General features: G+C 38.0%; 1 protein-coding gene across 1 annotated transcript; it reads left to right on the top strand.

Moving 5' to 3' along the window:
- Positions 1-49: 49 nt before the first annotated feature.
- RMDN1 (regulator of microtubule dynamics 1) lies at positions 50-12,698 on the top strand (the record flags this gene model as incomplete). The annotated part of the gene is made up of 9 exons (XM_009874831.1): positions 50-161; positions 1,994-2,081; positions 3,479-3,638; positions 4,309-4,398; positions 5,034-5,089; positions 7,133-7,220; positions 8,795-8,825; positions 10,359-10,492; positions 12,502-12,698. Coding segments are annotated over 9 exons (798 nt in total), but the record flags the coding sequence as incomplete, so codon positions are not given.
- Between the last annotated feature and the right edge of the window lie 2,023 nt (positions 12,699-14,721).

Here is a 14,721-nt window from a genome sequence, read left to right as displayed (position 1 = left end):
GGGCGAGGGTGACGGTGTTCATTAATACCTGTCTTGCGATCCCGTGCAGGTGCTTAGAAAAAGTCTTCCATGGGGGGCTGCGCTTTCGGCAGGGTCCCTTTTGGTTTATGAAGCTCACAAGCTGATTTCTGGCTTTGCTGAGGTTCATGCAAGCTTCAAAGGTAATACTTGCAAATGTTGAAGTGTGTAGGTTAGTGTAATGCAAAACTTAATTATTTTTATTGCCAGGATATATATAGGACAATGGTGGAACGCTTTTGATTTCTCTCCATCAAGACTGCATGCGGTGTGTTTCCATGACAGGATGTTTCTGAATTGGTTCAGGGTAGCCTTGTAGCAGTTTAACAAGTGATTCTTTCAAGTGTCACTCAGAGCAGACCTGCTAGCTCATCCTGTTCAGGATGTAAGACACACAGAAGGTGTACGATACGAGTCTATGTAAGACAAGTAGTAGATACAGTGAAAATAAGAGGAAAAAAAAACCTGAAAAAATAGTCTTAAAAAATAAAGGAACACTCAACACATTTCCCACCAAGTGTTTTATGTACAGAAGTTTGAGTTTTGAGCATTTAGTTATTAGATCTATTAGTAGTGTTCAGGGAGTCTCAACAAGCAAACACAACAGTTGATTGAAGATAATACTGAAGCCATACTGTGAAGCTAATCTTGGACACTCAAATCCAAAGTCCACTTAGACTGTTATCATATCTTATCTTTGAAATTGTTGATAGAAGGCATTTAGAGATGGCAGAGTTAAAAATTATCCAGAATGCTCAGTTGCTTTTCAGGGATTTATATTCTAGGATGTTTTTAAGATGAAGAGGGGGCTTTTGTGTTTCAGTGTTTTTGTCTCCTATATGAAAAACTGTGCTGCTGTGAAATATGACCACCATATTCAGCAGATTACTTGAAAAAAGAAAGCCTATAAACACAATTAATTTCTATGAAAGGGCACAGAGTAGAGCTTCTTTTTTGACTTAGAAGTTTGATCACATACCCAGGAGTAATACCAAAAAGACAATACAGCTTAAAGATCTCTAAGAACTTAGACAAGGCTTTTGAGTTAAAAGGTAATTTTTTCATGTTTCAAGATACTTATCTACATGCTTCTCTTCAGGTATTTTTTCCTTCTAATTCCATCCATTCTCATTCTAGAATCCTGTATTGCTATGTGCTATATACATACTCCGGTAGAAATTGTACTCCCCCATCTCTGTTGTGTTTTAAAGTATTTTCTAGATTAAGAATTGAAGTACCATAAGAACAATGGGTACTTAGTTCATAAATTGAAAATAGAAAGCCAGTTCTGATTTTCAGAATTATTCTTACTTTTAGTATCCTGAACACAGAGAGTTTCACTCGATGAACTGTATTTTCTGGAGTCATGTTTGTGAAAATCCTAAGGTCAGAAAACGTTTGAGCAGTGTTTCATTTTGGCTTATGAGTAAAGTAACAGGACCCGCTCAGCCTGCAGTCGTATTCTGGCAAAACTATAGAACCATACTGAGAATAAATGAAACTTTTTTTTTCCATTTTTAGATTTAAATTCTCTATATTAGTGAAGGGGTTTTATTACTCTCAGATCTCTATGCGCTTGCCCTCCTGCTCATATGTTTCTTAGTTTTGTTTTTTTCTTCTGTTTTCACAAAAAAATAAAAATTGCTTCTAGTAGTTAAATGCATTGAGACAGACACTTTTGAACGTTACATTCATTAAGCATCCAAAGCTCTGTTGCTGAAAGCTGTTTTGTAGTTTTATGAGAGAGGTGTGTGGTCACCACCATTTCTCTTCTTAGCTGTTCGTTGCAAATGTAGCTTACTCAATCCTGCTGTGCGTGTGAGTAGTTTGGAATGATGGCCTAAAAAGGAGCTGCAATGTTTGTTCTTTGTGTTTCAGCTAATTTGTCTTGCTCTAAAATGTTTCGTTTATACTGCAGTGTCCTAATAACATGTAATTTGTTCTTCTGTTTCCATAATTTTAACTCCGTCTTAAGTTGAAGAAGTTATAGAGCAAGCAGACTACCTGTATGGGAGTGGAGAAACTGAAAAGCTGTATCGGTTGCTGGTTCAGCATAAAAATAGGTATTGGTTGCACTGAGACATTACTGTGACTTCTTTTCTGTGCCCCTCTGTATCAGTTTTTCAACTAATGTTCTCATCGTGGTGTGCTGCAGAACCTTACTTTCACCCTTATGTACGTAGGAAAGAAGGACTTTTATCTTTTTCCTGGTGGAAAAATGCATGAAGAAGAGACTAGTAGGTGTAGGAAGTGAGGGTTAACAGTCAAGTTTTTTCAGTCCCGCAAAGGACAGTTTTTTGCTTGTTTATTTGGTTACTCTAAGAGTCCTTTGAACTATAATGCTAAAACTTACAATGTGTCAACATGTTACTAAATGATCAAAGAACCTAGAAATCAGGTATGGAAAAATTTTGAGAGTCCCTGTTTTTGGTGTTTTGGTTTTTTTCATTGCTGACCAGTTACACTTTCTGTTTTCATTTGTCTTGTGTTAGGATTTGAGTCTGAACAAAAAAAAAGCTCCTTACTCATGTAGTTACGTCTTAACTGCACAAAACACTACTGATAAGCAAACTGGGACAAGCTGTTTAAGGAAAAAGCAGAAAACGCATTGCAAACTGCAGAGTCCCTTCCTGGGAAGGAGATAAGGCATCTTGCTCCTAGAACATTTCTGCAGGAAATCAGCTGTGCAGTTGTTTTCAGTTCTTTTTTTCCCCCTCATCCTTGCAAGGGCCACAAGACTCTCCAGGAGGAGCCAGAACCTCTGAAAGACTTTCTAAACTTAAATTTAATATTAAAGTCTCTATTACAATAACAAGCCAAAATTAAAATGGTAGTTACCTAAAAACATAGTCAAGTGAAAGATACTGTTTCAAAATAATAAAACTTAAAATCTCTTATCTTTGGGTATAACATACCATACTCCACTTGACCTAGTGATATAATTGAATACATAAATATACAGTTTTACGTGGTGGTAGTGGTATGGCTGATCTGTGCTTTTTCACTGTTGTTCTAGGAGGACTTTCGTTGTTTAGGTACAATTATAGGGAAGAAGATGCATAGTATTTTGAACATTCGTACTAAAGATTAATATCAAATCAGCGGAATTGGTGGAATGCTGGCAAAATGAACATCTAGCTAGGAATAAAGTAGCCCTTGTTTTCCTTCTGGTGTTCGGGGTGGTACTGTTGGGTTTTTTCAATCTGCATCTTTTTTGAGAAAAAGTCCTCTCCTACACATATGTTGCCTTCACAGACCAGAATGGCAGGACAAAGGCATCGTCACAGCAGTCTGTAACAGAGGGCTTTCATTTGCTGTTACATTGGGGTTTTATATAGCATAGAATGACAGATGATATGCTGTTATCACCCACTTGAGGTGCATATTGAAAGACTGGATTTAGGCTTTTGCTTGCTTTGTCTCCATTATTGCTTTAAAACCTATTTCTGTTCAAAACTAGTGATGACGCAGAGCTGTTGTGGCGGCTGGCACGGGCATCACGAGATCTAGCTCAGCTTAGCAGTACTTCTGCAGAGGAGAAGAGACAACTGGCATACGAAGCCTTTGAGTGTGCAAAAAAGGCCCTTGAAAAAAATGAATCAAATTTTGCAGCACACAAGGTAAGCCAAGCAAAATAACTACAATCTTGTTCTTCAATTTCTGCCAGTAGAAACTGGAACAAATGGCACTGTGCTGTTTCAGCAACCCTCAGCATAGTTTAACTTTTCATTTGAGAACAAGTGACACTTCTAATTCTCCCTGACTTTTTTTGGAAGATCAGCTTTCAAACTTTCGCAGCTAAATTTCCTCTGTACTGGAAACACGAGCTGGTTAAATGGGTACAGGAGCATGGATAAGAGGTGGCTGACCAGGCTGATTAAAGCTGATTACATCCTTCTCTGATGTAGCCTTAAAAACATCTGTACACATCAGCATGTTCTTTCTGTGCACAGTAGTAGCTCGATGGAGTTTCACTGGAGATACTTCAGGCTCTGATTTTGTTCTGCTCTTTTTTTTTTTTTCTTTGTGCTGCTTCTCTCGCAGGCAAAGGTACAAAAGTACAGTCAATTCTGCTGGCATCTTGAATAAGAAGAGGGCATTGACTCGCTTAAACGTGCAGACCAGCAGGTTACTTTGATGCTCCCTGAGCTGTTCCTAACAAATACTTACTGCTTGAGGTCGTTAGTAGTGGTGGCAGCTGTTCTGTGTTTTATTTGTTTGGGTTTTATTTATGATTAACATAGCTGTAGTGTTGTATTAAATTCTTTATTTTTATGCTTGGAATTACAGTGGTATGCAATTTGCCTCAGTGATGTTGGAGATTTTGAAGGAATCAAGACTAAAATTGGAAATGCCATTGTTATCAAAGAGCACTTTCAGGTAATGTAAACAGGGTTTTTTGCATTAGTGTGTCAGTATGTAGATTGTGTCACAATTGTGCACTAATTTTTGCTGAAAATTTACAAATGGGCTTCTGTTCAGATCTCCTGGTGACACTTTGGTTTTTGGGTTATTGTGACAGTCCTGAATACCCCAGCAACAAGGGAGTACAAATTACCTCCTGCAGTAAACTAAATCCCTACAGAAATGAATCTTGAAACTAAGTCCCTATAGAAGGGAGTCTTGAAAAAGCTGAAGTGTTTTTGAGACCTCAAGAGTAGATAAGATGTAACTGCTATTGAGAAACGGACGTGTTTTAACTGTAAAAGGACAGATGCTGGAGAAGATACAGGACTAGCAATTTTTTATCACCAGAAATTATACCAAATGTGCCAAGTCTCCTGTGGAACTCTTAATGAGCCACTAAACACAAATGCTTAGAAATCTGTCAGTATCTTCATTTTTTTCGAGGTGGGACAATTTAGTTGTGCACGGAATAAATGCTGTATCACTGTGAAATTCTACACACTGTTAATCTGCTTTAATTAACAACAGAATAACAAATCCACTTGTTATTTTAATCCAAATTTGACAGAATTTTTTATATCTTCTGTTGTTTTTTTTCTCATCACTAGAGAGCCATTGAACTGAACCCAAAAGATGCTACAACAATTCATCTTATAGGCATTTGGTAAGTCATATTTTCAAAGAGAAGTTAGGATGTAGCAAAGAAAGATGCCAGAACATAAAATGTCTTACATGATTTGCAGAAATGCTTGGAATAATTCAGTGGCCTGTAATTAGTTGATGCAAACATGAAAACTTATAGAACAGGTTTAGAATATCATGCCTTTAGAAAGTCTTGCTGTTAATTCTTATGCAGTTCAAAAGGTAAACACCAGTTGTTCATTTGATTTGCTTTACTGGATGGAACTATTAAAAACTCATTTTGCAGATGTAAGTATGTTTCCATAGCAGACACCAGAGATTGTGAGGAGTATTTATTTTGTGTGAACGGAGACACGACTGAATTTATATTGAATTTCAGTGATGGCTGCAACTTAATAGAATCTGTGCACAGTGAAAAGCTATCACATGTGAGATGTGTTCCTGAAATACTTCCAGTATTATCTGTCACGATCCTGTATTTTAGAAGGGAGCTTATATGCATTAACAAAAATCTCCAAAATTGAATTTACTGCTCAGTGAAATGGGTATTAAGAATTACTGTTACATAGCAGGGGAAGGAACTGGAAGTACAAGTTTCCATACTAACCAGAGCATTCTGTGGGAGCAGTATGGTTGAACACAGTATTTTTTGTGTGTTAGTGAGAGACTCCAGAGATCATTTCTGGTTATTTGTCTGCAAAAGACCAAAGCTGCCACATTGTTTTATAGGAAATCTCTCCTGTAAGCTTGAGAGATTGAAAATAAATAAAGCCAGTGTATTTGTAGCTTCAGAAATAAACAACTAAAACGCACAGCCACTTTCTCTCTTTTTTTTCTGGACTCTTTTTGAGTATCAGAGTAAACCACAGTCTATTGCTCCAGGGCTTTTTTATTAGTTTACAAACTTACTTCAGATTTTTAGCATCCACCACTCATTCCCACGTAACCTAATAACTGCAGCAGTCCACATTTCTAAACAGAATCATATGCTACCAACTGCAAGAGCCTCAAGGTCAGCTTTGAGAATAAGAACAATGAAAACTTGTTCTGGAAAGTACTTAAAACATTGTTCCTAAGTAAAATTAGAAAATATTATCAGAAATGTGAGATTATTGCTTTTGGCACTTAAATATCCCCATATTGTATATTTAAACATACTCATTGAATCCCAGAGCACCTTGATCTGAAACTGGGATTTGGTATGAGCCAATTCTTGAGTATTTTTCTCTTTTCTCTTTCCAGTCTATCCTGGACTGAACATCTTTTATTTGCATTTCTGATAAGGCACATCTGATTGCAAATTTTCAACTCAGACTCTGTATTCTATGCCTTGCCCCCTTCTCCAAACACTTCCATATTTGCATTTACTAATTTTTCACCTCCTCTAGAGTGCTCTTTTACACAGCAAATACTATTTTTATACTCTTTGCAGGAGGATAATAAAATCAGTAGTGTTGTTTACTGTTGATACGTGGAATGTTCAGTGTATCTTAAATACTTTCCAAATGTTTAATACTTTTATCATCTCCAAGAAAGGTAACCGATTACCTTTGTTATTTAGTAGATAGGAAAAACAGAGTAGAATGGCCTAACCTAGAAGACAGTAGTTTGATTCTTCGGTTTATTTTCATTCTTATAGATCGGAGTCTGTCAGGAATGCTTTATATTAATAATTGAGAAAAACAAGGTAGCGTTGAGGTAAGAAAATGGCATTACTCAGTTGTGCCCCATTTATGCAAATGTATTAGAACAATATCAAATATATATAAATCCTTAAAATCATTCAAGCTCAAAAGCTGCCTCATAAAGACCGTGTCCAGTTTGATCTAATGTTACACCAGCACCCAGTAAAAGACACAGCAAAACTTTTTAGCAGAGCTACGCAGCAACTTCAGACTTCTTGCTGTTTTGTTGTACAGCTGTTCAGCAGCTTATAGAAGTTGCAGTGTAGCTGAAATGTTGTGACTCTCGGAAACAACAATTATGATGTCCAAGATACAAGAATGTTGCTCGAAAACAAGAGAAAAACGTGAAGGCTATACACAAATGTTTCCTCTTGCTTCAGGTGTTATTGCTTTGCTGAGATGCCATGGTACCAAAGAAAAATAGCTTCAACGCTGTTTGCGACACCACCAACCTCCACATTTCAAGAGGTACAATATGACAATGTTTCATAGATTATTATTCCTCCCTACAAGGCTCCTGTTATGCTATTACTAATTTTCCTTACAAAGCTGACGTCTGCTTACGAAATAAGCATGGACTTATGAGTTTACAACTGTCATTAATAAAATGAGAATAGAACAGAGTGAGGGAAATCTAAAAACATACAAGTCTTCCATTTTTTGTGAAAATTACTTCATGTAGTTTGTGCAGCAAAAAATACCAAGTTATCTGTAACTTAGTTTGTGTTTATTATTATGATCTATTGCAGATAACTGTACTACTCCTAGAGCTGGTGATGTTACACCATGTACTTATTTGATAAGACTATTCGAATCTTTCCCTTTATATTAAATGAAAAAAGCAACAGCTTGCTTTGTTACTTACCAGGAACACCTACCTTCTTATCCCCTGGATACATATGCTGTGGGTATTTTTCAGTTGAAAGTATTTTTGTTAATCTTTGCTAAGAAAATTCCTGCTATTGTACACCCTAAAACATATCGTCCAGATGTGTATCTTCTAGGATGTCTAACACAGTATGTGTGTTATTTAAACAATTGTACATATATAGAAACTTGAAAACTAAATTGGTAATAGGCAAGTTTGATGCAGCTGTTATAATCTTTGTTTGTTTAGATCAACTAGTAACAGGCCCACTGTGTTTTGTTCTTTTAAGGTGGGGGGGGGCAGGAGTCACTAGAAAGTAATTGTAGAAGGCTGCTTGCTGTTACACAGAAAAGAATTTAAGCTCCGATTGAAAAATAAGTTAAAAAAATTAATGGAAAGTCAAGCTTTCTCGGAAGAATACAAAGGGTCAGCCAGGATTTGCAATACTGCAGAATCATGCCAGTCCAGGCATCCGGTTCTGTAGCACTTAAAAGTGGCTGAAGAAGCAAACTTGTCCCACAACCTGTAGTTGAGCCATACTGGTAAGAAAGACCTCTGCAGTTTTAGTACAAAATCTGTTTTGTAGATATGTCCATGCTTTTAAGTTCTCTGACAGTCTTTTCCCTCTAGCTAGTAACATCAGGAAGAGGCAGGAATCGGGTTCCTGATGTGCAGGATGGGAAACTAGCTGAAAAATGTGTGCGAATTTTATTAAGGTTTATTCTCATGTAAGAGGATACTAACTGGTGCTCTGCAGGAATCTGTTCTCCCTAAAGTATTTGTAAACATTTATGACCTGAATAATAAGATTTGTTTCAGCTATTAAATTTATACATGAGAACTGGCCAGGGGAAACTGCAGATATGCTCTATGGTAGAAATAAAATCAAAAATTATCTTGACAAGTTGAAGACTGGAAAAACACAATCCAGTTTGCTGGTGATAAAGATGAGATGCTGTACTTATGGAGGAAGTGGCAGGGGAATAGCTGGATAAGTACTAGTTCTGTTCCAAAGACATGAAATCTGTACGTTGAATGAGAACCATCAGTAATGTGCTGAATTAATAAAAATATCATGGACAGGAGCTATGTTAAGCATGCATGTCAGGCTTTAGCTGGATTTGTGTGCTCAGTTTATTCTCCATTTTAAAGAAGACAACCTTATATTTTGCAGGCTCTTCGTTACTTCCACATGGCAGAGGAAGGTAATACTTAGAGCTTTTTATGGACAGAATAGCATCTTTTCTAAATGATGTCTTGCAATTAACCTTTAGCTTTTGGTATCAACAGCGTACAATCTGCTGATAAACATAGCAGCCTGTTTTGCTGATCAGCACACTAGACTGCTACACGAATCTTTTATCAGAGGTACTCCAAGTATGTTCCACACCATCATCACTTAAAGTGTAACATGAGGGTTTTTCTTCAGAATATGTATTAAAGTGAAATCTACACCCTTGTTACTAAGAGTACACTTCCCCAAGGCATCAGTCTGAAATGCAGGGGGAAGAAGCAAGCAAAACAGTGAATTTTACAAAATCATAGAATTGCTTAGGTTGGAAAAGACTATTAGGATCATCAAGTCCAACCTTCAACCTAGCGATGCCAGGTTCACCACTAAACCATGTCCCTGAGCACCTAATCTAAATGTCTTTTAAGGACCTCCAGGGATGGTGACTCCACCACTTACCTGGGCAGCCTGTTCCAATGTTTGACAAACTTTTCCGTGCAGAAGTTTTTCCTAATATCCAATCTAAACCTCCCATGATGCAACTTGAGGCCATTTCCTCATGTCCTTTATGTCACTCTTTCAAGTCCTCTGTATTCTAAATAGAATAGAGAAAGCACTCTTTTTTATTATTTTAGAAGCTGTTTAGATCAGAGTGCCAATCTAACCGGCGGTAAAATTGTCCACATGTAAAAGAAAATATGGACCGATTATTTCTTCAAAAGTGGAGCTGTAAGCAAAACTGACTAGCTGAACAATAAAGGATAACAAGGGAAGGCAGTGTTCTATGAAAGATTTGCATATAGTTGTATCAATGAAGCTAGAAGTTCACTGTGTATTTTCCCCTGGGTGTCAAGTAATGCAGCTGTAAACTGGAACAGTGGACTGAATCTCAAAATTTGCCTCCAAAACACCTGTGTCTGGAATGCTGACCTTAGATCCAGCAGCAGAGAAAGCCCATGCTATAAGTATAAAGAACAGGCAAGACTAGTCTTTAATAGTGATTGATGGCCAATGCATGCTTTATAAGGGCAACTTCTTAAATCACTCCTTGAAAAAAGTTTGGTGGTTTTTTAAAATTTTTTTAAGTTTCCTTCCTGTGCAGCTAAGAGCTAAGGAAATAAATACCTGTATGTGCATGGTCTGAAGCTAGGAAATGTGTCCTTTATTTTCTTGCCTGTACTTGCTAGGCTGGTTGCATTGCGTGTTCCCCCTGCTAGGTTTAGAAGAGCACAGAGTCCGCTAAGCAAAGCTGTTATGTGTTAAGGTTGCTGCTTTGCTCCTTGTGAAGGATCATGTTTCATTTAGTATATTAATAAGCTGCTAGCTAAAACTGTAATGAGAAAAAAAAATCTAGCAAGTAAAAGTTTTAAGTTGGCTTCTTTCTGATCCAAAGCATAAATACTATTCATCTTTTCTAAAAGGAGTATTTAAAGGAGTGACACTGTATCATGGCTTTGATAGTACACTGCTCATTCTTATTTAAAGCTTTTGTCCCGTGTCTACACAGCTGACCCAAATTTCTACAGCAAAAATCTGCTCTATTTGGGGAAGACTTACTTGAAGTTAAACAATAAAAAGATGGCTCTTCTGTGGTTAAGCAAAGCGAAGGACTATCCTGCACATACAGAAGAGGACAAACAGGTAGGAAGTTAAGAACTGTCATAGTACGTTTGTATATTGTAACCAGTGTGTGTGACATCCTGGCAGTGGGATGCTTTATGAAGTTAATTCAGAGTAAACTCTAGGTCAGCACTTATAATGCAGGATCACATCCATACACCAAAAATTTCTAGTATGTTGGTAACTGCCTCTGAACAGTGGTTGGAAATATCCTGTTTATGATAAAGAACTGTTGTTATTTCTTCTTTGAGATGTTTTTGTAGTGCTGACAACCTGCCACCCTTAACTGTGCTGTTGAAGTTAAGGCAGGCACCTAAGCAAACCTATGTCTATGTGAGCACAGATTCACTTTTCATGTGACTAAATCTGGAAGGGCAGAAATCGTATTTTGGAAGGGCTAAAAACCACATGAACAGGAGGAAAGAAAAAAGTGGATGTATCTAAAACTTCCTAGTTCCATAAAACCTAACATTGCGGTCCCTTGCAGGCCCCTAGGGAGAGATTCAGACTGTCTGAATCGAGACAAATGGAATTAATGAATCTTTGACAGCAAATCTCCAGTGCAAAGTTACATGAGGCACTTAATTACCTTTTGAAGTGTTCAGGAGGTTCTTGGTTTGGATATGCAGGCATCTGCTTCCTAGCTAAGCACATAGAGAATACTTCCAGGAGGGGTAATCCATTAGATTTGTTCAGTCCTAACACTGCATTCAGTACAAACCACTGCAGTTGCCATTACCTTTCATTAAAAAACCTGGTACTGGGACTAACAAAGGCTGAAGTCCATTTGATTATGTTTTTTATGATTGATTGATCCCTAATTCATTTAGCATTAAGCTGCACTATGAGATGCTTAAACTGTTAGAGAAAACATCCAAATGTGTTGTGACTTTCTGGATGTCCTAATTTTGAGAAATACTTTGGTAGGATTTTGCACTTCAGAAAAGAAACAGCTGAGATTCTCTATTAAGGCTTGAATTGTTTCTCCCAAAAGTGAGCTCCTTCAGTAGAAATATGAGCAAAGGTTCTGCTCCTCCACTGCTTTGCAAAATGCCTAAAGGAGTAGTGATCTCAGGTAAGTATGGAATTGCCCAGTTCTTCTGACAGCTACTAGTAGCTGGAGGCACGAGAGAAATCAGTGATCAAAAAAGTTTGCCTTTCTTTAGAAACCACACAAAAGGAGTCAAGTAGCGATTCCTGTGCAGCAGCCAAATTGTTAAACTGCTTATCTGCTGCAGCTGTGCTTGGCCTCCTGGTACAAACATCTCTTTGCTTATTTCCCAGAGGGATGCAGAGCTGCACACCTGAGGGAGGTGCTAATCCCTGGGTGAATGTGTAAAATGGGGAAGTCATTGGGAACATCACTGAGATGGGGTAGTCCAGTAAGAAGGGAACTGGCCTGTGCAAAGAAATTGCAACTCTTGTCTCTGCATTTGGCAGAGTTAGGCAGAAGTAGGTTTTCTGAACGTTTGGTACCTCTGAGTATCTGCCATATCTGAGTTACACTGCCTGCACTGCTTGTTCTGTTAGGGCCAGAAGTTTGTTGGACTTTTTCTGTTGTTGTTTATTTTTTTAACAGGGATGATAGACATCACATTCAAATTTAATTCAAATTTACCCAGAATCCCTAGGCTAAGGGGGTCTTGGTGACAGTCTTCTCACACTCCCCTAGCTGCTGTCCAGAGTTTTGAAAACCTCGGGTGGGTTGGTAATGGTCACATACAACTTACTACTTGCTACTCTTGGACTAGAGTAAATCACAAGCTAATCATCTGTATTCAACACAAATACACTTACTACATAGAGTAAGTGACTTACACTTAAGGCACCTGTTTAACTGGTTTTATTCCCTCTCATGTTTCAAGCACTGAGTATCTGAAACTACAGAAGAAAAATGACTAGTCTTAGGAGGGTTCTAAATTTACAGAACTGCGGTGATATGTTTGGGTGCTTGCACGGCAAGTTCTCCTAGAAGAGCCTATTACTACTACCTAGCACCATTTTTTCATTAATATATTTATTCCTTTCAGGTACAGAAAGAAGCTTTGGAGTTGCTAAATTCTATATAACAAGAAGCAAGATAACAGGAATTCAGTGCCTCAAGTTTGAGCAGCATAGGAAAAAAAAAACCAACAATACTAGTGGTTTATCAAAGCTGTTAATAAAAGTATAACCTTAAACCTCCTATCCCTGTCTCGTTTCAATTCAGCTGTCAAGTAGATCTGTTTCATTACATGATCCTCTCTGTTGATTTACATGGGAATAAAGGGCTTAATGGAGAAGCAGGGTATAGATTGGAAGGAAAAGGCTGGGATGATGGTTGCACAGGTTTTTAATTAAGTTTTTTACACTGTTCAACTCTTAAGTTACCTATGAGGAATAATAGGAAACACAGCTAGCATAACATGCAAGAAAAGAAATACAAGGCCATGTTGTAATTCTAAACCTGCAATATTTTCTCAAGTATTCTCTGTGGGGTTCAGTGGCCTTCAGGAGTAATGCATGCTCAAATTACTAGATGCTCTGACAGCTTTCTCATTAAGCCTACAGAAGAAATCTCAATTCCAATACAGCAAAATGCTACTGTTTGGGGTTTTTTTAAAAGCAGAGCACTTTAAGCAAAAAGTAAAGTAGGGAACACTTGAGAAAATCCTTTTATAGGTGACATCAGCTTATGCAGTGAGAAGCTTTCTGTGAAATACAAATACTTATTTGCACACTGTGAATTCTGACGTTTTAGTGGCCACACAATGTTTGCTGGACGTAGGCAGTCCTTCCAGTAGAGTGCTGCCAGGAGGAATGCATACTCGCAGATCAAGAGAAGGGAACTACAACTGGGAAGCATGTAGACTCTGCTTGTAGAGAGAAAGTAAAACTTTCTTCTTGCTACTCTTTTAGCAGGACCTTTCACCAGAAAAATAACTTAGATTAAGTTAGATATCCAGCGTAGAAGATACCTGCAGGCTTTCCAAACCATATATTGTGATTACCCAACAGAAAAAAGAGCACCAAATAATGGAGAAAATGCTAAGCAATCAAATGTGGGTGGTATTGCCAGTAGAAAGTCTAAGAATATAGAACAAATTGACTATAAATACCTAGTGCTTGCTTTAATAGAAAAGGATATTGGAGTTTATAGGAGGAAGATGTAGTAGGGCATAAAATGCTTAGACTAACAAACCAATCCTGTGCCATGTCAGTAGTAAAATTCTAGAGCTGAGAGACGATCACGACTCTTAATTCTAGCCTCAGATCATGAAACCTTTAAAGATGGTTTTCTCCACTGTGGTAAAGTAATTCTTACTTTTCTTTTAGTAGAGCATCAAAATGAACTCTCTGATACATCAAAGTTTCAGGGTGGGTGACATATTAACGTTTCAGAGATTCTTAGAATTTTCTGCATTCACACATCACAGAAAAACATCTGTGATACACAAAACTGCTTCTAGTAGCTTTGTGGCAGAGGTACCTCACTTCTGTGCCTTCTCTGTCGCTGGGAACAGCAGTTGCCACACAGGAAGGCTGTCCAGGCACTGAGTAAAGTCTCTGGAGTGTTTAAAGAGCAGCTGAGCTGCCAAGAAAGGAGCAAACAGAACCGACAAACTACACAGCAGGTCCCTCAAGTAGTATTACCTCCCTGCTTCCCTTCTCTGATCTCCACTCACTCCCTTTCTTCACGGCCTTCTTCCCTCCTGCCAAGTGCAGCCAAATTACAGGGAATGCACATGGGAAAAGAAAACGTTACGCTGCAGTGTTACCGAAACTCCCCGAAGCCTAAGTTAACTGTACATGCACGCGCGCACACACACACGCACAGACAAGGATATAAATCATGGGTTGTGGTTTTTTTTCCTAAGAGCCGTGCTTTCAGTCAGCCTGTTGAAACTACTCAATAAATCATATGCATGTAACAGAAAGCCACTGAGTTTGGTTTTTTCTTTGCTTACTAACCCTCACCACCCACAGGAAGAACGACTGCAGTTACGAGACAGCTAAAGTTATCCATCAAAGCAATGAAGCAACACATTCTTGTGATGTGCTGTCTTTTTTATTATTATTATTTTGTTCACTTACTCACAGATTCACAAAATTCAGCAGTTGGTAGTGGGTCACCAAGTCATTCATTAGTGCAAATTCATGAAGTTCAGCTCTATGACATTTAGCCCTCTTAACTTTTAGGCAAGCCACACACAGTTCTGTTGCCCGGCCTTTGACATTTGGTTTTGGTTTTTTTGTTGTTTTTTTTTAAA

This window comes from Apaloderma vittatum, unplaced genomic scaffold (assembly GCF_000703405.1).
Source record: "Apaloderma vittatum isolate BGI_N311 unplaced genomic scaffold, ASM70340v1 scaffold17920, whole genome shotgun sequence".
NCBI lineage: Eukaryota > Metazoa > Chordata > Aves > Trogoniformes > Trogonidae > Apaloderma > Apaloderma vittatum.
The sequence above is the reverse complement of the archived record's forward strand: the minus strand, read 5'-3'. Positions and strand labels throughout refer to the sequence as shown.